Source organism: Arvicola amphibius, chromosome 2, assembly GCF_903992535.2.
Source record: "Arvicola amphibius chromosome 2, mArvAmp1.2, whole genome shotgun sequence".
Classification (NCBI taxonomy): Eukaryota; Metazoa; Chordata; class Mammalia; order Rodentia; family Cricetidae; genus Arvicola; species Arvicola amphibius.
Window position 1 is genome coordinate 113,850,496 of NC_052048.2, and position 22,300 is coordinate 113,872,795.

Consider the following 22,300-nt stretch of genomic DNA (forward strand, 5'->3'; position numbering starts at 1 on the left):
CTTCCCTTCACTTTGCTAATTTTTGGATTTTCATTTTGCTTTAGGTTTTTCTGTGACTGTGGTGCTGGAACACTGTCCAACCCTTGTACATTAGCTGGTGAGCCTACACACGATACAGACACATTATATGATTCTGCTCCACCTATAGAATCTAATACGTTGCAGCACAACTGAATTCCTCCCTAAAGAAAAAGTCCTGTCATTCTAACATCGTAACTTAAAAACATTTTTTTTGGAAGACTTAAAATACTTGCCCATGCTACAGAAAGAGACTGTACTGAAAAGATGGATACACAAGGTCAGTTGACACTATGAAGCTCAAGCTACCAAAAAGAAAGTGGCAATATATTGACTCAGGATCTCAAAGCTGGGTATTTTAGCATTACTGTGTAAAGACTTTTGAAGGGACAGAAGTGAAGAAAATAAGCTGCAATTTTGTACAGATACCAACTTCTGAAAAAAGCTGGTGTTTTTACAACTAGCATTGAATGCAGTCCGATTTGCAGTAGTAATCTTCAAATAGACAAGCAGCTTTGTTGCTGCCTTTATGGACATGGGTACCAATTGCTTTTGTAATACGGTAAAAATGTGAGCTAGCACTTCTGCATTGATTTTTTTTAACATGTATTCAGATTGAGAATATGATTTTAATGCTTTAATCTCATGTAGTTTGTTTTTAATTTCAAGCAAAATCTTATTGTACTTGAATGTGCCCTGTTTTGTTAGCACACCTAGACTTGCTGTAACTGTACTCATGTCCCAGTATGTACGTTCTTTCTATGAAAGAGAAAAACACTAATCTTAAATTATATCCAGCAATGTTTCTGGTATCCTTTAAGAAAAGTTAAGACTATTATTTCCTTCCCTCTCCTGTGCAGCATTCAAAAAAAAAATCATCCCTGGAAAAAAGTTGAGTGTGTTTTAATGAGACTTCCTAGGAAGGGATGCACTGTAAACAAAAGTATTCTTGTATCTCAGTTTTGTGAAAGGTAAAAACTACTATGTTTTAAAGTTCACTTTAGAAAGTCTCTTCAAAACAGGCCTGTATTTGAATTCTGTTCATAGTTTTTATTTGAACAGTTTAGACAAAATGGCTGGAAATTAAAGCAGTTTCCTACATTAAGCTGAGACCAGTATATATACAGCCCTATACAGTTTCATAGCTCCCCCTCCCATTTATGTGTATTGGTGACAGTGGGTATAAACAGCCTGAAAGTGTATGCATGTACCATAACATCTAGACTTAATATATTGTGGAGTATTCAATAACCATTATGTAGAAGGTAGATGAGAATTAAAAGGGTTTAATTTCCTAGAAAGAAAATGGAAAAATGGTCATTTTTAAAAAATAAAGTTTATTAGATCCATAATGTTGTCTGAATTTACCACCTTTGTCAAAAGTCAACTCAGCTTCCAATGTAGTCTACAACTCCTTAATCAAAGCCAGCAACCTATGGATAGCTTCAGCCTCTAGAGTCGGCTTTTCACTAGCCAGACAAACTTCCCTAAAAAAAAAAAAAAAAAAAAATTATTTCATTTTGTCTATGTATACCAAGCCTTCCAACTAAGTCAGCTATAGGAAAATTATATTCTTTATTCAGAAATAATTACCGAAATAGTCGTAATGACTGATTCATCTTCTCAAATTCTCTTGCTTTTCTGTGTCCCTTTTGAATAACCTCCTCCGGAAGATTAGCAAGCCTTGCTACATTAAAGCCGTAGCTCTTGGGACAGGCTCCCTTAATGAATTTATAGAGGAAGGTAATAGTTTCCTGGCTGGGATCCTCACATTCATTTTCTACCATGCAAGCCTTCAAGAAAGAAAAATTATTTTATTACAGCTCTATGATTTATGTGCTGCCAACTGAAAAATGCCTGGGTAATTCCACATACCATGTGTCCTAGACGCACAGAAACGTTTTTAGAATAGTCTTCTACTAATGAATGATAGTGTGTAGAAAACAATGTTCGACACTTTACGGTTTCAGCAAGTTCTTTAACAACTGCATTGGCTATTGCTGTCCCATCAAAAGTTGCAGTACCTCTTCCTGTGAAAGTGAAATGTACTGTCCATTAAAAGATGTACACCTCATGACAGGGTGCCAGGAGCAGCCTGGGCACTACAGAAAGAGGGAAACAAAACTGCTTCTTACCTAACTCATCCACAAGCACCAAAGAATGTACTGTTGCGTGCCTAAGTATGCTGGCAGTTTCACTCAGTTCAACAAAAAATGTACTTTCACCTAAAAAAGGAAACGGGACTATTAACAACAGATTATATCTTGTTTGAATATGACAAGCAAGAGGTGAAACCACAAAAATTTAAATTTTAACATGTTTTTAAAGTTTGACTTTTACATAATGCCAAGTTTTATCCCGCCTTAGGGGTGGGTGGAGGAGAAAGAACAACTCACCTGACATTATCCTATCTGAGGCACCAAGTCTAGTAAACACTCTATCTACTGGTGTGAGCCGACACACTTCAGCAGGTACATAACAACCCATCTGGGCCATTACAGCCAATAGACCAGCCTGTGAAGGTGGAGGAAAGGAATGTCATGATTGGTATTAAGAGAATCTATACATAGTACACATTGGACTCAAGAGTCCTTATGTAGGAATCTGGCACTCCATATAAGTAAAGCCTAACAAATATTTTGGACTCCTTTACAGCCTTTTGGAAATTTAAAAGGCCAATTTTAGCTCTGTGGTTGGCTAAGTCTAGTTGTTTCCTCTAAGTAGTTAATTTTATAACAGTACTGGGGAAGAACAGTACAGCTAGAAGGATGTACACATGCCGGGCAGTGGTAGCACACGCCTTTAATCCCAGGACTCGGGAGGCAGAGGCAGGATCTCTTGAGTTCGAGGCAGTCTGGTCTGTAAGAGCTAGTTCCAAGACAGCTAGGACTGTTACACAGAGAAACCCAACAAAAAGAGCAGGTATACACATGAGGCCCTGGACTCAATCCCCAGAATCAAAATAAATCAGTATCATTATTTTGTTATATAATCTCTACAATTTTGTTCATTTTGAATGTACCTTCTAAATTTAGTCAAGTCAAAGACCCTCATCACCTAAAACTTCCCCCTCTGTCTTTGTCGAGGTCATGAAAATCAAAGCCAGGGTCTCGCACATCTAATTGTGTATTTACCACCTTAACGTTAGCCAAGAGGTTTCTCTCTGATAGACAAATGCAACTTTATACAGTTTCCCTCTGCTTCCCTTATGTGACTTTGTGCTACCTGGAAAATGGACTAGAGTATATTTGTCCCTCGCCTTACAACTACTTTCTAATTAATAGAACATGAAGGGTAAATTACCTGTCTTATGAGTGTAGATTTGCCCCCCATATTTGGTCCAGTAACAAGCACACAATAGGCTTTGCCATTTTCTTCTTCTTCACAGCCTATCAGGATGTCATTAGGAATAAAATCATCTCCAAAAAAAGTCTTGGTAATGCAGGGATGCCGTGACCCTGTAAGCTCTAGGAAGGGGTGTCTGTCTTCTCTTGGTAATAGAATTTCTGGGCGACACATGGGACCATCTCCTCCTTGACTATAGTTAGCCAGGCACAGCAAGACATCTGTCAAAAGATGATAAAAGTACAGCATCGTTTTGTTCATTTCTTCTAGGTATACATTATCATACCCACTACACAGTAGTTGTTCTAACTTCTATAAAATGTCTTTTTTAAAATGGGCCAGCAAGATGGTTCAGCAGACCAAAGGTGCTTGCCACCATGCCCAGTGACCTAAATTCAATCCCCAGGATCTGCACAGTAGGAGAGCAAATTCTCACTAAGCTATCATCTCCACAGAACTGTAACAAGCCCAAGGCCTAACACACACTCAGTGAAGTATGTTTACTTTATGTTCTATTTTGTCCTAAAATGCTCTTAGTGCCAGGCATGATACCAAATACCTTTAATCCCAGCACTTGGAAAGCCACGTAGTAGAGCCCATTTTAGAACAAAATGTTGTAACTAAAACCAAGTTATTGGCCTGGGTGTTTTCCATATCTTCATTGTAACATGTTAATGACAGCATTTCAGCAGTTCTCTAAGTTCTCTCTTCCACATCCCCATGAGGGTGGCTGCTTATATAATAAGGAATAAGATAGACCAGCTGGGAGGTCTATCTAAAGGTGTGCGCCTTTAATCCCGACACTTGGGACAGAGGCAAGGGGGATCTCTGAGTTCAAGGCCAGCACACAATGTGACAGGGCCTTATAGCTACTAGTGCTGGGAAACAGCAGAATGAAGCACTTTAGTGTTTCTATTCAGTCCATTTAATAATGGTGTTCAGATGAGGGTTACAGTCTCAGTATAGTACCTTAGGGTTGTAGTTCAGTGGACAAATGCTTGAAGCACTAGCTTCAGTCCCCCACACCATCAAAAAGGTGAGGATGAACCTAGAACAAATTTTGGTTTCCAAATTTTAAAAACAGATGCACCAGCCCTGATATCTAAAGATTACCAATTTTCTGCTTTAAGGAAAAAAAAAATCAAAACCTCAATTACAAAAGCAATTTGGGGTCAAGAGTTGGCTTAGTGGCAGTGTTTGCCCAGCATGTGCAAGGTTCTAGATTTGATCCCTAGCATGGCAAATTAAATTGTAAAACTACGCAACAGTGGCTTACTCCTACAAGTAGTCCTAGCAGTTGAGGAGCTGAGGCAAGAAGATTGCCAGGAGTTCAAGGTAAGCTTGAACTAGAGATTCTGTCTCAAATCAAAAAGCAAATGACCTAGTACCAATAAACATATTTTAAAAGAAATCTGAAAAAAAAAAACTTCCCTCAATAATTCAACTATTCCAAAAAATGTCACAAAGCTATTAATGGCTAAAATCCAAATTTCAATTACTTCAATTGCCTTGTGCAATGTAGTTCTTTTGATTCAAAACAAAAATGTATGCATATACATGTCAATATACACACCCATGTTTAGAGATGTGTAGCTGAGACACAAAGCTGCATCAATCCAAGCCTACGCAACAGGGTTGTTTAAAGCCTTACCCAATACTGCAATGCACTCCACAGCAGACTGCCAGTCCTTGTAATTTTTATCAAAGTTATAAAACAGCCGCCTCATGCAGTCCTTCAAAGACACGTCCCTACGTTCTTCAGCATTTATAAGATTAGCTAACTTCTTCTCAATCGTTTTGGTCCAGTATCGTTTACAGCCCTTTTTAGTAGATTTCAACTCGTATTCTTCTGGTAGGTTGCGGGTAGTAAAATTCTCTGGAATCTCCAACTGGTAACGGTTCCTACCAATTCCCCAGTAGACTATGGTCCTGCATCCAAGCCGACTGCGCTGTTTATCTAAGTACTCCAGGAGACTCTGTTCATTCTCTCTTATGTCAGCAAGTGCTTGGTCATAATCAGAGTCAAATCCTGCCTTTGGAGTAATGAGTCCAGTCCTCCGAGCCTTCTCGTGGTCAAAAGCAGTATCCCATCGGTTCAGCTCTGTGCTCAGATCAGGAAAGCAGCCTTCAGGACTTTTTGTCTGTAGAGTGACAACCTGCTTAAGGGTTTTAGACTTAAAATCATCAGCAACATCCTCCATAAGCCCTATAATCTTACACATTACTTTGAATCCTTCTAGAGCAGAAAGAAAATCAATGATCTTTTTTTTGCTGTATGTGGTTTCTTCATACATTATAGCCCTGCTGTCTGGGTGGTTCTGGCTTTTTAGGGGAGATCCAATATTATGGATCTTACTCAGTAGCCTCTCAAGATCTGGTAGCTTCTTTAGGAGGTCTGTAACTTCAGTGATTTTGTCAGGCAAAGCCATCAGATCTTCCACAGCATCTAAGCGGTCACTTATAGCGCAAGGGCTACAGAGGGGGGCACAAAGCCATTGTTTTAGGAGCCGCTTGCCAAAGGGAGTATGACAAGTATCAAGCCTCTCTAGCAAAGTCCCTTCAGTAGAACCATTTGTCCCATTCAGGAAAATCTCCAAGTTGTTTAATGTCACTGCATCTAGCACCATTCGCTGATTGGCTTTAGTAAAGACAGCACCAGGTCTGACTGTGGTGACCATTTTAGAATCCAAGGGAAAATATTCTTCAAAATTAGCCATTGATAGAAGCTCCTGATCAATCAAGCATTTTTTGAGGTAGAAAATACAACCACCTAGAGCAGAGAGGGCCAATTCACTATTCTCTCCTGGTGTCAGGCCAATAGAATCTGACCCTGAGGTCATACTTTTAACTACCCTGGGCAGTACTACACCACTGTCTTCATTTAACTTCCCAGTAAAATACCCTTCTTCAAGGAGTGTTCTCAGAGTCTTAGTAGCATCCCAAAATTGGGAACCTGGTATCAGACCCTCCTGAAGACAAGAGGACAAAGAACCTTTCAGAACTGTTTTGGTTTCTGTTGAGAGATTTCCTTTCTCAAACAAAATTTGTACTGGAGGATAGTGTGCCACAAGAGTCCTAAATCTGGAACAATGGCGATCATCTGAAAACTGACCCATGAAAAACTTGCCCAGTGAAGTGTCAACAAAGCACACACCATATACACGAGTGTGCCCAGAAGAATCTTCCTCTTTCTCTTTAAGACTCAGAAGGTACTTACTGTAGTTCTCAGAGGGATCACCTTCCAGCACACCATACGTCTGTGTGCCCTTGGTAATGATCCTACAAACCTCCCTTCTCACCACTCTGTCAAACTTAGACACGTGTGCCATCTTCCGGCATCGCGCTTCCATCATTTCTGGAGTCTCAGTCTGTTCCACTCGAGCTACTTTATAGCCCTTCTGCACCAAGGAATCGGAAAATCGGCCAAATGCAATTTCCGGAAAACCAGAATGGGCCCAGTTGCCCTTCATGAATACTAGTCCCAGCTCACTGACTCCAATAACAGCATCCATGTGATACAATTCGTAAAACTTCCCCACCTTATAAAAAATAACAAGATCAAAGTTCTGAGACTTAATTTCCCACCACTTCCTCATCCCTGGAGTACAAGAATTAAGGAAATCTTCAGGCACATACAGTGTGGAAGAATTAAAATCAGGGTGATCAGGCCGTCTCCTGTGCTCATCCCTTCTCTTTTCTGGCTTAAGCCATTCTAAAGTTTCATGATACCAAATAGTGGGCCCACTATTGTTATCACCTCCTCCGCTAATATGGGTTTGGGATTCAGAATTTTGAGGGGCAGAGAAAGCACTCAAGGTATTCTTGGTTTCTGATGAAATTCGAGTCGCTCGTTTGGTGGCTGAGGATGTTTCCTTCCTTGAACTTTTCCTTCTAAATGCGCCGTGACCAGCCATCGCTCTCTTCCGCTTTGGAGCACCTTTGGCAAGGGTGCCCAGGTCCTCACTATCACTGTCTCCAACTCCACTGCTCATTTCGTCGCTGCTTCCTTCTTGCTTAGTGTCTGGTTTGAATTCTACATCAGAGCCACCAATGTCACTCTCAGAATCTGATATGATCCTTCGCTTTTTTACTTGCCGACTGCTTCGCCTAGGCCCCTGCACCTTAGGCTGCAGTTCTTCACTTTCACTTTGATTATCCTCTTCACTCTTATCGGATACATAAGCTGCATGCTGTACCTGCCAGACAAAGAGGGAAAAATTTTAAAACAAAAGGCCCTTAGTCAATCTCTAGCACCATAAATAAGAAAAAATTTCTAAAATAAAACTTGAAAAAATCCTTGTGTAGAACCCAGACATTATGACTCAGGCTCATAACCCCAGTACTTCGGAGGCTGAATATTGAGGTCAGCATGAGGCAGGGACATAGCTCAGTTAACTAACATGCAAATTTCTTGGTTTGATCCCCAGTAATTCATAAACCAGGAATGTTGGCATACACCTGTAATTCCAGCACTTGGGAGGTAGAAGCAGAAGAATCACTAAAGTCATCCCCACTACATGTCAGTCCAAGGCCTGTCTTAGAGAAATAAAAACAATACTGCTATGGAATATTACCTGTATGCTGCAATGTTGCACACATCTTGAGAAAATGTTCTTTCTTAAGGCTATTTAGCCTAAGTTTAAACATAAACTGAACCTGAAACATCAGGTCAATAATCCAACTCCTTGTGATGTTAAGTCAGGAGTTCTGGCTACCCTGGGCAACTTAGCAACACCCTATCTCAAATAAAAAATAGCTTTTTTCTATAAAGGAGTGATAAAAAAGACTAAGTGGTAGAACACTGGTCTGATGTGTATGAGACCATGGGTTCAATCCCAAGGACTAGGAGATAACATGTGTAACAGCCCATAATCCCAATATTTGAAAAGCAGAAAGCAAGAAGATTCTGAGCTTGAGGCTAGCCTTCAGCTACAAAGACTGTCTCAAAAAGGGGGGGGGGGGTAGCTGTTAAAATCTAGGAAAGTACAGATGTGTGTATATATACACACATACACTGGACAGTCACTTAAAAAAAAAACACAGGGTTTCTCTGTGTAGCCCTGTCTGTCCTTGAACTTGCTCTATGTAGACCAGGCTGACCTCAACCTCAGAGATCTATATGCCTGCCTCTGCCTCCCCAGTGCTGGGATTAAAGGCGTGCGCATCACATACATATCATTTTACTTCATTACGCTTTAAGAAAACTGAATGCCTAACCTCTGTCTCGTCCTCCTCTTCTGGCTCTGAAGGCTCATCACACACTGCCAACTCAAGCCTCTTCATCTTGTCTTTATTTAAAGCTTCATCTGCGCGTTGCATTGCTCTCAGGATTTCAGACTTTGAACTGTAGAAATGACCTCCCTTTTGGGCTTCCTTGGACTTTGAACCTAGAAATATACTTACAATGAGAACACAGTGGCTGAATAGTTGGCCAAATTACAATGTGAACAAGAATGGTTACCATCAGTTATAATTTTTAATGCCCCATTTTTTTCATATACATAGATCAAAACCTTATAGGAAGGAATTTTCAGGGAAAAGCTAGCAATAAAACTGGAATCACCAATTTTACTTTGAATATGCCCTGTTAAATCATCCCAGGCCACTTAAAGTCTCTCTTCTAAGGTCTCAGAATGTGCCACAGTATGACAAACCTCACAGTGAAGCAGATACCAATGTGGTTTGGTTAGGGACTCTTTCTAAAATAGTCCCAAGGACAAATCAGATTTATTTAAATAAACAGCTGGATAACCAGACTGGAATGTAACTCAACAGGTAGAATACATGCCTAGCACATGAGAGAGGCCCTGGGTCGTATCCCCAGCGCCATTATACCAGAACCAGATGTGGTAATACTAAATGTAATATCCAGCCCTTGAGAGGCAGACATCTGGAGAGTCAGGAGCTCAAGATGCTGCAGAGCTGGAGTCCAGCCTAGGCTACATAAAATTCAGTCTCAGAAAAAAAAATCAAACTGTAGTTCTTTAACAAAGTGTCAATAACTACAAGACAGAATTTGGACAAGAGGCCTCTCAATTCATGCTCCTGACTAGCAAACTAAAACAAGCATGTTATTTCAACTGTGTGTGGGGGGGAGAGAGGGAGAGAGGGAGAGGAGGAGGGGGAGGGAGAGGGAGAGAGAGAGAGAGAGAGAGAGAGAGAGAGAGAGAGAGAGAGAGAACTTGCGCGTGCACAAGCAAGTTTGCTGGGACCTAGCCCGTGGTGGAATTGTAATTCTAACTCAGAAACTGGAGGAGGAGGACTCCAGATTCAAAGCAAACAGGTTGTGGTGGTGCACACCTTTACCCAGCACAGGGAAGCAAAGGCAGGCAGATCTCTGCTGGAGCCCAGACTGGTGTATATAGTAAGTTCCACAACAGCCAGAGCTACACAAAAAACACTTTGTCTCAAAAACAAAAACAAATTCAAAGTCAGCCTAGGCTACAAAGTGAGTTGAAGGTAGCCTATACAATTTAGTCTCAAAAAGTAAAATAGGCCCCCCCACTACTCCCTTAATCCCAACACTCAGGAATGGGAGCAGAGGCAAGTGGATCTCTTGTGAATGAGGCCAGCCTAGTCAACAGTATCCAGGAAAACCAGGGGCAGAGTTTCCCTAACACTAGCAGGAAAAAACAAGACCTTGTACTTGTGCACATTCTGGGCAAGGGCTCTATCACCAAAATATACCCTCAGCCCAACAAATGGGAATTTTAAAGCACAAAGGATAGAATTTTAAAGACTAAGACATAACACTTCACACACACAATGACAACATAACCACTTTCCTGATTTTGCCCAGGCAGTTTTAAAATATTACATTTATTTCTAAAGAACTCATTTATCATTGGCTGTCTTAAGAAGTCATTTTATATATGAGTAACAGTATCGAAGCCAGGCGGTGGTGATGCACGCCTTTAATCCCAGCATTCGGGAGGCAGAGGCAGGTGGATCTCTGTGAGTTTAAGGCCAGCCTGGTCTACAAGAGCTAGTTCCAGGACAGGCTCCAAAGCGACAGAGAAACCCTGTCTCGAAACCCCCCCCCCCCCAAAAAAAAAAAAAAAAAAAAAACCAAAAACAGTATCACTCACCAAGATTATATAGTAGGTTAAGTAAGAGAATCAACTTCCTGGTTCTCTATCCATTCTGACGTGGTATTTTTCAGTGAATCTACCTTTTGCAGGACAAGCATACTAAGCAAGAGGTATGGTTCTTAAGAGTTCTGGGAAACTGACCCTGTTGTATCCCATATATTAGAGAGTTCAATGTGCTAGCCTGGGATGCTGGGAATAAAGGATGCAGACTTGCTCACAGGTAATGTACAGTGTACTGTATCCTGTATGTATACTATAACAAGAGACAGGAGATACCCTTGGCCCATGTGAGTGAAGTTTGCAGCACTGTTGGTGTCTGTGCTGAGCTTATAGAGAGTTCTGGTGTGATACTCCACTCAAATATACTCAATAGGCTATAGTTTTGGAGGCCATGTGGTATGCATCTGTCATAGAGAATGTAACTGATCCACACTATTATCCTGCTTTCATTACCTACTTATTCCTTCAAAATAGAGCTAATAGAACTTTTTACACTTCTCCTGTCTGTTTCATAGTTCAATTAACTCCCATCAAGAGACAAATTTTTCATGAAGGGCTTTAATTGCTGTACGTCATTCTAAAGACAAAAATAAAGGTTCCATACAAAATGAAGGAGCAGAGACCAGCTGCATCCCATCTCTTTAATGTCAGATTACAACTGCTATTTTTACAATCTGCTGAGGAATCTCTCTCTCTTACTCTCTCTCTCACACACACACACACATACACACACACACAATTTCACTATATAATGGACAATCAGTATCTCCTCTCCCACTCACCCTGTATCTCTTACCTGTATATGGCTTTAGCATCCTTTTGTTAACCCAGCCCCTTGTTGGACTGTCATCAAAAAACTGGACATGAACACGAACCGATTTCCCTTTCTTCCGGATGAATGTTCCATCAAAGGGATGATTATAAACCAGGCAAGGCCACCAGGGATAACCTTCCATCTTAGCCCAAACTAAATCACCTGGTGAAAAGTCACAAGAACTGTTGCCAAAAAGAAATATAGAATTTGGTTAATATTTAGTTACCTTTCTTCAAAGGCAATTACCCACAAATAAACAATTTTAAGGAAGCTCTCATTAAGAGAGCTGGAGAGATGGCTCAGCAGTTAAGAACACTGACTGCTCTTTCAGAGGACCCGGATTCAATTCCCAGCACCCACATGGCAGCTCACAACTGTCTGGAAATCCAGTTCCAGGGAATCTGACACCTTCTTTCCAATGCAATGAAAATAAAGTTAAATAAATCATTTTAAAAGTTCTTAAAAAAAAAAAAAAAAGACTCCTTTAGAAACTTCTGGTAAGTCAGAAGGTTCACCTTTTTATAACATAAGCAAGCTAATACAATGATTATTTAACAATTAAAACAAATACACTGGTACTAGATGACAACTGTTTCTCAGAAGTTTTAAAATGAAAATTCAGACAGTATCCTGTCAGTTACAAGACTTACAGTGACTGGGCAGTGTGGTGTACACCTTTAATCCCAGCACTCAGGAGGCAGAAGCAGGCGGCTCTCTGAGTTTTGAGGCCAGCCTGGTCTATAGCACTAGTTCCAGGACAGCCAGGACTATTACACAGTGAAACCCTGTCTCAAAAGTCCAGAGAGATAGAGAGATATAGTGAATACACATGCCTATATGATTTGGCTCTTGTGGGTTGTCTCTGAGCAAAGAAGAGATAGGAAAAGGAAAGAACTCAGAACAGACCATTCAAGAACCCCCTCAACGATAGAAAGGCCACTAATAACTATTCCTGCCCAAGTGCATTAAATAGCAGTATTCTCTAGGCCCACTTAAAAGGTTCTCAGCACGTACAATATTAAAATATTGCAGCCTTTGGAGGGTCTGCTCCAAGACCGTACCCAGGGTATGTAAAAAATCCAGGAATGCAGCTTTTCTACGTGAGGGGAGTAAGAAACACACATTCAAGAAACATTTCTTCAGTAAACATAAGAAACAGACATTCTGATACACAAGGAATCACAAGTTTCTCTCAGGCTTAGAAGGTCACACTGAGCAGCTGGAAATGAGTTACCATGACAATGCTTGCACTTGGTCATACAGGCAGGAGGCAAGCCTTCCTGTACTTAGCCTGAGAGACACCATACAGAGTGACACTGAAATTCAGGACCTACGCCAATAAACAGCTGGCTGGACCTCATATGAAAGTGAGGAGTACGTGCAGCTGCTGAGAGGGTCTGTACAGGGAGTTGTGTTTTGAAAGTTATCTGCCAGGCTTTTGCAAGCAAAAAAACTGGCACAATAATTGTTCCATGCTTGACCTTGGTACAGCAATAGACACTTGGGAATTTGTCCTTGTGCATTTCATTTACTTTGGATTTGCTCTGAGGTTTTACATCAGCTAATTGTATGAAACTGTCTTGAAGCCATGGAATAAAGGCCTGGCATGAAAGTATATTTTATTCACCAAAATTATACAGTATAAGAACAAGTCATCCTTCTGTCAATTCAGATATAATTATGCCCAAAAAGTGTAAAACACAACACCAGTGGGCTGTGGAAAGAACCCCACAGCTGTTCTTTTAAGGGAAGAATTGTGGCAGTGCATGAGAAAACTACAGGCAGAGACAAATGTCACCCACAGCCAGCCCCACACAGTGGAGCTCCCCATCACAATTATTCATCCGGTGGGGGCCGACCAGCTGAATAGCCATCATCTGCTGTACATTCCTAGTGAGCCCTGGCATTAAGATAAGCACACTACTACAGTAAGAATAGTTCAGACATTTCCAATTTCATGATTGGGCCCAATCATGAAGCAGTATTTCTTCAAAAACCACTTCCCCAACCAGGCAATTAGGGCAATCCCTGCCCATAATTATGGCTGAAGCAGGAGGAACTCAATGATTTTAAGGCCATCCTGGATTACAAGACCTGCTCAAAAATGTGTCTACATGCACACAAGAACACATTTATTTGGGAAACATAGGCCAATGGTACAATACTTGTCTACCACTGGCATAGCTATGGGTTCCATTCTGGCACTCAAAGAGGGAAAACAGATACTTTTAGATTACAATAGAAAGAGGACTAGAGAAATGGCTCAGAGGTTAAGAGAGAGTATTGACTACTCTTTAAAAGGTACTGAGTTCAGTTCCCAGCAGCCACATGGTGGTTCATAGCCATCCAAAATGAGATCAGATGCCCTCTTCTGTGATGCAGGCAAGTATGCAGACAGAACACTATATACACAGTAAATAAATATTTTTTAAAAAGAATACAATAGTAAGAGAATAGAATGAGCATCATCTTTTTAATTGTCTCTTTTTAAGGACTGGCTTACAATTTCATTTTTTGGTTTTTGTTGTTTTCAAACAGTTGTGTGTGTGTGTGTGTGTGTGTGTGTGTGTGTGTGTGTGTGTGTGTAGCTCTGGCTGTCCTGAAACTCACTTTGTAGACCAGAATGGCCTTGAACTCAAAAGAGATAGATCCTTTGCCTCTGCATCCCAAGTGCTGGGACTAAAAGTGTGAGACACCACCGCCTGGCACAACTTCAGATTATAGTCACCAGTACACGTTTACATATCACACCAGGCTCACTACGTATCATCATTAAGAAGCTGTACCTGCACAATTTAAACAGATAACTTTCCTTATCTTCAGTGACACATTCCCAAGAGGAAGAACCGGGGACCAAAAAATAGATAGGAAAACTGAGGTCAGGAGGTCTTGCATAAACTGTGCCTTAAAGCCAAGCAAGTTTATTAAATAAAGCATGTAATATACAGCTGGGGGGGGGGACGACAAAATCAGCAAGAAGCTAATCAAGCAATGCTGTAAAAAGGGATAGAAGACATCTCAAGTGCACCCAGCGGCTTTGGGACTAAACACTAAGGCCCGCCCTTGGTAGCTACTAGGGTGGGGGTGGGGTGTTCCCAGGATCCTGAAACTTCCGCAAAGCCCTGTCCCCAGGCTATTACTGGCCTTGCCAGGTTTTCCACAGGGAACCAGTAAGTTCCCTCTCCACTCTCAGGACCTCAGATAAAGGCCTAGCCCTCAACACTAAGCCTAAGGCCAAGTGAGGGCTGGCCTTCCCTCCCGTCACTCAGACAGTTTAGCCACTGGAAAGCTGGACTAAGTTCTCTAAAATCTTTTTTTCCTTAATTTTGTTTTTTTCATGATAGTGTTTTCTTGTGCAGCCCAGGCTGTCTTGGAACTCCTCAGTATACTTGGATGGCAAACAAAAGATCTGTCTGCCTCTGCCTCCTAGGACTGGGATCAAAGCCACCACGCCTGGCTTTGATTTCTAAGGAAGGGGACTTTTTCTCTAAGCTATATTCCTTTATTATCGCTGACAGATGTCTATGGCTGTATTTCCCAATGTGGAGCAACTAACCTCTGTTGCCAACCAAGACAGGTTTTTGGGTTTTTTTTTGGTTTTTTTTTTTTTTTTTTTTTTTTTTTTTTTTTGCAGTAGGGAAAAAGATGCCAATGAGGTCAAGTGTCGCTGGAACTTGCTCTGTAGCCCAGGCTGGCCTCAAACTCAGAGATTCACCTCCCCCTTCCTCCTAAGTGCTGGGATTAAAGGCTTGCACCACCACTGCCCCGCTCTCAGGTTTTCCTAGCAATACTAAAAGCTTTGTGTGTTGTGCATGTGTATAGTACATTCACAAGGATGTGGGACCAGAGGTCAATCTCAGGTGTCATTCCTGTTACCAGCCATCATTTTTTGTTCTGACACAGAATCTCTCACTGCCCTCAAACTTGCTAAATGGGCTAGGCTGCGTGCCTTGCTAGCTAGCTTGCTAGCCCCAGGGATCTGACTCCCCAATGCCAAGGGCATACGCCACCATGCTCAGTTTATGTTTTAGGTGGTTTCTGTGTACTGAACTAAGATCCTCATACTTGTAAAGCAAGGTCTTTGCCATCCAACCTCCCCAGTTCCCGCATATACTGATTATGCAACCTTCAATCCCAGCACCTGAGAGACAGAGGCAGTCTGGACTAAACTACATCTGGGACTACAGCAGAGCCAGAGCGATAGTTCAGCAAGTCAAAGTAAATGGGTAAGGGTGCCTCTCACTGTAGAACTGTAAAATAACTCTGAGGCCTCTCAGCCTTAGTGCTTCCGCCCCTCCCCTGGGAACCAGGAATCTAACAATTACCCACACACGTACTGAAATGTTGGAAACTTTCCATCTCCCTGAGTCTTTGTGAATGTTCTCCAGATAGAACTCCGTTGTTGAAATTGGAGCAAGATAACCTTTAAGATGTTGACTCAGTTCCTGATGTTTTGACTCAGTCCCTGGGAAGGGGTCAAAGTAACCCTCAAAAGTTTCCTCTTACCTCACATGATCTGGCATCTGCCCTCCAGTCCTGGCTCGGACCAATTATTGTTAATAGCCCTTTGAATAAACCAATCCCAATAGTTGGAAAACAACCCCCAGACTCCCCCTTGTTTCTGTGGCTTTTTACTATAAAAGTAGCCTGTACCAGCTATTCGGGGTCTTTTTGGCTTCTTGAATGCTAAAAGACCCTGTGGCAACAGAATTAAATCCTCTTGCTTTTACATCAACTGTGGTGTGAGGGTGGTCTCTTGGGGCGACTCCACAGTGATTGGACTCTAGGGTCCAACATCACAAGTTGTCCTGAACTCCATACACACCCCATGCCATGAGCACAGCCATACCCATCTCCCAGAGCCCCACATATATAGTGCAATTACTTTTGAAAAAAGAGCCAAGACATCCTAGTGTGGTGGTCCACGCCTTTGATCCTAGCGTGTGGGAGCCAGAGGCCAGCGGATTTCTTAAATTCCAGGCCTGCCTGGTCTTCAGAGAGAGAGTTCCAAGATAGGGCTACACAGAGAAACCCTGTGGTGAGGAGATGGCTCAGAGGGTAAACACACTTGCTGCAAAGCTGGATGGCCTGAGCTCTATTATCTGCAAGACCCACACAGTGAAGAACCAACTACCCCAAACTGTTCTCTGACTTTCACAACCTACTACAGCACGCATATTCTAACAGGTAATTTTTTAAAAATAGAAATAATGGGACTGGAGAAATGACTCAGCAATTAAGAGCACTGCTTACTCTTCCATAGGAACCAGGTTCAATTCCCTGAACACACATGACAGCTCAGTTATCTGTAACTCCAGTTCCAGAGGCTGTGAGGTCCTTCTCTGGCCTTCCTCAGGCACCACATATGCACATGAGTACATATGCATACACACAAAGCACATATATATAGGTATCTTATATTTAACTGTTCCTGAGTTGTGTCCTTTATCAAAACAAACAAAAAGTGGGAAATAAGTGAGCCAAAATTATTTTAGTCCCTCCCACATTAACATACATTGGCTCTTCATGATGCCCAAGGTGAAATGCAGAATATTGGATGTCATAAGTTTTTAAATTTTAAGTAAGTTATTCCCAGATAAAAATAAATGCCAGGCACAGTGACAGACACTTGTAATCCTTAGTATCCAGAAGTGGGGTGGGGGTAGGTCAGAGATTCAAGGTCATCCTCCATTACACAACAAATTTTGAGGCTAGCTTTTGATATTTGAGACTGTCTCAAATATTAATTAGAATAGAGATTAGGCTGTTCTTCCAGAAGACCTATATTCAAATCTCAGCACCCAGATCACAGTTCATGACTATCTGTAACCCTTCTTTCCTCCATGGGTACCAGACACACATGTGGTGCAGACATACATGCAAACACAGCACACATAAACAAAAGTAAAATTTAACTTTTATAATAGCCTTAACATGTAGCACGAGCTAGCCTGGGACTCTCTACATTGATAAAAGTAGCTTCCACCTCACAGAGATCCACCTGCCCACGTGCAGGGATTAAAGGATTGTTACCATGCCAGCCTTTAAAAAAATTATTCAACTTAAAATTTAAATAAAATAATGTAACAGTGAAATGATCTGCTTAAGATAACCAACAACCATGCTATTTAAGTCAATTAAGAGCGTAAGAGTCCTTTAATAATGGCCAGACCAAGAGTAAGCTAATGCCTCCAAAATGTCTCTTGGGTTCAGCTCAGGAGTACAGTCTTTTTAAAGGCAAAACCAGTTACATTAGTGTTTGGGGGGAGGGATGGTTTGGAGTATCTTTGTAACATCTGTCTTTTTGCAGAACTTAGCAGTGTTTTCCAGATGCAACACTACAGTTATGTTTATTAATGCTTCTTAGTTATTTTAATTTTATGTTTTATCTTGCATAAACATTAATTACTTTGGTTAATATATCTGGCCAATAGTCAGGGTTGACAGTCCCAAAAGTGTTGCCAAGGTGGAAGTGGTTATTGGGGGGGATGAGCTGAAGTGGTTAGGCACTGCTGTTTTTAGCAAAATCTCAATCGTGCAATTTTACCAATAAAGGCTCGGGAGCCAGATGCTGGGGTGAAAGCCTGTTAGCTCAGAGGCAAAGAAAGCACCCAGCTGACTTCCCCAAACCCCTTTTCCTACACATCTCCAAAAACAAACCTCAAACTGAATGTCCTATCTACTTCCTGAGCATCTCTCTATCCCTCCTCCAGACTCCCTCTTACTCTATGGCTTTTTTTCTGTCAACTGGTTGCTTGCTAGGCCTCTTGACCCGTGGTTGACTCAACTTAATCCTGTTTACAATATTCAAGCAGAAAGCTCTAGAGTTAAAGGTGCTTGAGGGCTGAGCACGTCACTAGAAAAGGGTTTTCCAGTAAATAATGCAATCTCAGGATTCACATGTCCTGCAATAAGACAGACACAAAATGGTCTCAAGACAAAAACAGTGTTACCATATTCATTTCAAAAGCATTTTAATTGAACTAAGAAATGGCCTACTAAGGGGGCAGCTCGGTAGCAAAGCATTTCCCTGATATTCGGGTAACATTTAGTGCATGTGGGTACCAACTACTGGCTGTTTATAAACCTCATCAACAACTTTAACCTACATTTGAAAAAAGAATTCATTAATTGACCAAAGCTAGTATCTGCTTCTATAAATAAAGCTAGATGTGGTGGCACAGGCCTGTAATCCCTGCACTTGAGAGGAGAAAACAAAAGAATTTGGAGTTCAAAGTCAGCCAGTCACAGAAACAGTAAAAGTGGTGCATTCCAGGTGGTGGTAGGAGCATGTTTCAGAAACAATGGGGAGTAGGATTGCTAAATTCACAACCAAAGTGATCTACAAAGCAAGACTCATCTCCAAAATTTAAACTGGTTTAGAGATACCATATAAATAAACTATCCAGACTAACCTCTAATATTGTGTTGGGGGATAGGAGGACTAAACAAAACTAAAAAGACCACGGCATGCCTGTCTGTAATCCCAGCACTCAGGAGGCTAATGCAGAAGGCTAAAGTTAAAGGCTAGCCCAAGTTAAAAGCTAGCCTGCTCTAGTGTGACCAAAACCCAAGAAAACCTACACCAAAAACACCCACAAGTTAGGTCTGTAAATGTATTAAGAGTCTAAAATATTTTTAATATTTTTCAGCCTAAAAAAGGAAAAAGAGGAAGCCAGAGAGATGGCTCCAGAGAGTCAGTTAAAAGCACATACTGTTCGCAGCACTGACGCTGGGCGCTCACAACCACCTGCTAACTCCAACTTCCAGTGCCTCTGGCCTCCATGGGCATCTGCACTCATATAAACAAAATATGTATGCAATTAAAATGTTTTTATAGTAAATTAAAATTGTAATTTAAAAAATTGGAGGGAGAAAAATGAAGAGGGAAATGAGATATTAAGATAAACTAAAAAAAATTTAAAGGTAAACAAGAAGAAAAAAAGATAGACAAAGATGACATTATACCCTGAGCCAAGCATGGCAAATGCTTTTAAGTCCAGCACTCAGTATGCAGAGGCAAGCGGGTCTCTGTGAGTTCAAAACCAGCCTGGTCAGGCTGGAGATAGCTCAGAGGTTAAGAGCATTGCCTGCTCTTCCAAAGGTCCTGAGTTCAATCCCCAGCAACCACATGGTGGCTCACAACCATCTGTAAAGAGGTCCGGTGCCCTCCTCTGGCCTGTAGGCATACACACAGACAGAATATTGTATACATAATTAATAAATAAATAAACAAACAGCCTGGTCTAGGTAGTTCCAGGACATCCAGGGCTACACAGAGATTGTCTCAGGACAAAAAAGGGGGCCAGAGCTGAATGAGAGGACAATGCAGAATGGAAGAACCCATCTGCATTACAGGTAGCTGACAAAGAACCAGTAAACAAGCAAATTACCAACACTTCAGCCCAAAAGAAAACCTTTTGTTTTTCGGGACAGGGTTTCTCTCAGTAGCTTTGGAGCCTGTCCTGGGACTCACTCTGTAGCCCAGGCTGGTCTTGAACACAAAATCCACCTGTCTCAGCCTCCCGAAGGCTGGGATTAAAGGTGTGTGCCACCACCACGGGGGGGGGGGGGGGGGGGGGGAGGGTGTCAAAAGGAAATATTAACAGCAAACAAGACGCTGTTATCTCAGCTCCCATCCTACACTCAAGTCTTGAACTATCAGTCCAGTGTTGGACCAGTTACAGTCTCCTGCAAGTTGTCCTCTGACCCTCTTTCATTTTCTAGTTTGCAGGTTCTCTTCCAGAACCACAAGCCACTCAAATCTGGCTAGTTCCAACTGTTCTTTTAGTCTGTTTACGGAACTGAATCGCCTAAACTGAACCACACTTCTCCTTCCTCCGACGCACAAAAAACTATTTTACTTTGGGGTCAGTTTCTACTCAGGATACATTAAAGTACATAAAGTACCTTACAGTAAAGTAAGTGCGACCCTTTATTTTGGATGCCACAAAATCAATTCACAGCCAAGTAAATATGCGTTCTTCAACAGATGCTCGCTTCAAGTTCCTACAAGCAGAGACTACTAATAATTCTTTAGGTCAGACACAGCTAGGGCCTTGAACACACTACAGCAAGAGCTGAGTTATAACCTCCAACCCTAGACTGCTCAAGTGGCTTTCTCCAATCATTTAAATACACAATTGCAGCTGGACATTAAAGCTCAGTAGTACAGCATGCAAGGTCTTACGCTCCAGGCCCAGGGCCACAACCCCCCTCCCAACATAGAAACTGCCTCTACAATCAGTTAAACTCTGAAAAATCCAACAATTCCTGTAGGACATCTTGAACACAGGGCACCAAAAATCGCTGCGAAGAATCATTGGCTAGAAATTTGATCTGATTTTTCTTGAGTCTCCATGTCATGGCTTAATCAGTCACCACCACATTATGTGTTTAAAACAATAAAAGCGAGCTTTCCAGAATGTATAATTAACCCAACAAAAACAAACAAACAAAAAAGACAAATTCACAAAGTGATATGACAACCCCAGGCTGGTTTCCCCAGCAAACTTTCTTGCCAAGGGCACTACACTCCAGTATTTTAAAGGCCCACAAAACCGAAAAACCTTCCGCACCCTTCCCTCGTATGGAATCGTGCGTTTAAAAACTGCGTCGTCCCAAACCGGAACACCTTTTTCACCAGATACAAACTTCCACCTGCAGCCCAAATTCCCTGCTATCTTCTCCTGTAGGTACACAATCGTGACGTGTGCCCCGCCCCGCCCCCTCCAGGTCCCGGCCCGCGCTGGACACGCCCCCGGCCGCGGAGCCGAGGGGGGGTTCTCAGCCCAGAGCCTCCTGACCTGACCTGACCCATCCCCCCCCCCCAAAGTGGGCATGCGCCTCCAGTGTCCCCCAAAAGTCCCAGGCACTAGCCCCGCTTCTCCCGGGCAAGCCGCCCCTCCTCCGGCCGGCCGCCCGCCCGCCCGCCTGGCCCTGCACAGCCTCCCACTCCTTCCGGCCGCCCCACGCGCCGCCTCAGCGTCCCCAAGCCGCTACCTGTCGGGAACCGCCGGCGCGGCAGATCTCCGCGGTCCCCCGTTGAGGTTCTTTGCCTCGGGCGACGAGGCGGACACCGCCGCGGGCCGGGGCTCGGATCCAGCCTCGCTCCAGGCCGCATCCCTGCCGCGGGAAGCGGAGGCCCCGGGGACGGCGGCGGCGCCTCCTTCGCGTAAGGCCCCGGCCGCGGCCTTCTTGGTGTCGCCGAGCGCCGGGGACTTGGAAAAGAAGCTGTACAGGGTGCTTTGTCGCGACATGATGGAGGATGGCGGGCCCGACCGTGTCGCCACTCAGAGCGCCTACAGGTACCGCCTCCGCCGCGCGGCAGCAGCTGGCGGGAAAGTCGGGAGGAGGCGCGTCCGACCCGAGAGCCCGGAGCCCTGCAGCCAATCCGCACGCACCTCGGCCGGGGCGGTGGGCGGGGCCCCACCTCGGACGTGCCCTGGCGTCGGTGGGCGGGGTCTAGTCGCCCCGTCCCGCCCTTATGGCGGGGCTGGCGGGCCTTGAAACTCTAGGCAGGAAAGTTGCCGGGTTTGCGGTGGGCACTTTGGGAAGTCCACCAGTCTAAGACGGAAGTGGCGAACGCGGTTTCCGGGGCCTAAACTGGAGCGGCAGGACTCACCCTGCGGGAGGCCGCAAAAAACGTTCCCCGGAAACACCTGGCGCTGCGGGCGGCCCTGCGGTTGGACAGACCAGACCCCAGAAATTGACTTTTACCGTTTCCTCTGGACGGTGTATTTATTCGCAGAGCGGTGTGCAGAGTGGCACTTGTAAATGCCAAGTGCGAGGCCCTTGTATTTCAAACCAGCTATCCACAAAACTTTCTGTCACCCATCATTGCTTCAACTAGTTTATGCTTCGTAATCTCTGAAGTAGACCGCTAAAATCCACAATCTTATATAAGAGTCCTTTGGCATAGGTGTTCAGATATTTTTATTTTATTTTATTTTTGTATTTTAGAAACTGAGAACGTTAAGGTAATGTTTAGAGTCGAAATCTGGGCCCTACCAGCCCTAACACACTAGGCTCT

General features: G+C 43.0%; 2 protein-coding genes across 3 annotated transcripts in view; one reads left to right on the plus strand and one right to left on the minus strand.

The window, feature by feature from the left end:
- The window catches only part of Fbxo11 (F-box protein 11), a 77,565-nt gene extending 76,195 nt beyond the window's left edge, over nt 1-1,370 (plus strand). For both annotated transcript variants that reach the window (XM_038318646.2, XM_038318647.2), the window contains exon 23: nt 45-1,370. In XM_038318646.2, the coding sequence (XP_038174574.1) occupies nt 45-174 (130 nt within the window). In that variant the 3' untranslated portion in view covers nt 175-1,370. The remainder of the gene's footprint in view (nt 1-44) is intronic.
- On the minus strand, nt 1,336-21,596 carry Msh6 (mutS homolog 6). Its single transcript, XM_038318645.2, has 10 exons — nt 21,271-21,596; nt 11,251-11,450; nt 8,581-8,750; nt 5,015-7,559; nt 3,322-3,584; nt 2,415-2,532; nt 2,154-2,243; nt 1,894-2,048; nt 1,612-1,811; nt 1,336-1,505 (listed from the first exon to the last, which is right to left on the minus strand). The coding sequence occupies exons 1-10, from the start codon at nt 21,525-21,527 to the stop codon at nt 1,424-1,426; spliced, it is 4,080 nt and encodes a 1,359-aa protein (XP_038174573.1). The 5' UTR covers nt 21,528-21,596; the 3' UTR covers nt 1,336-1,423.
- Between the last annotated feature and the right edge of the window lie 704 nt (nt 21,597-22,300).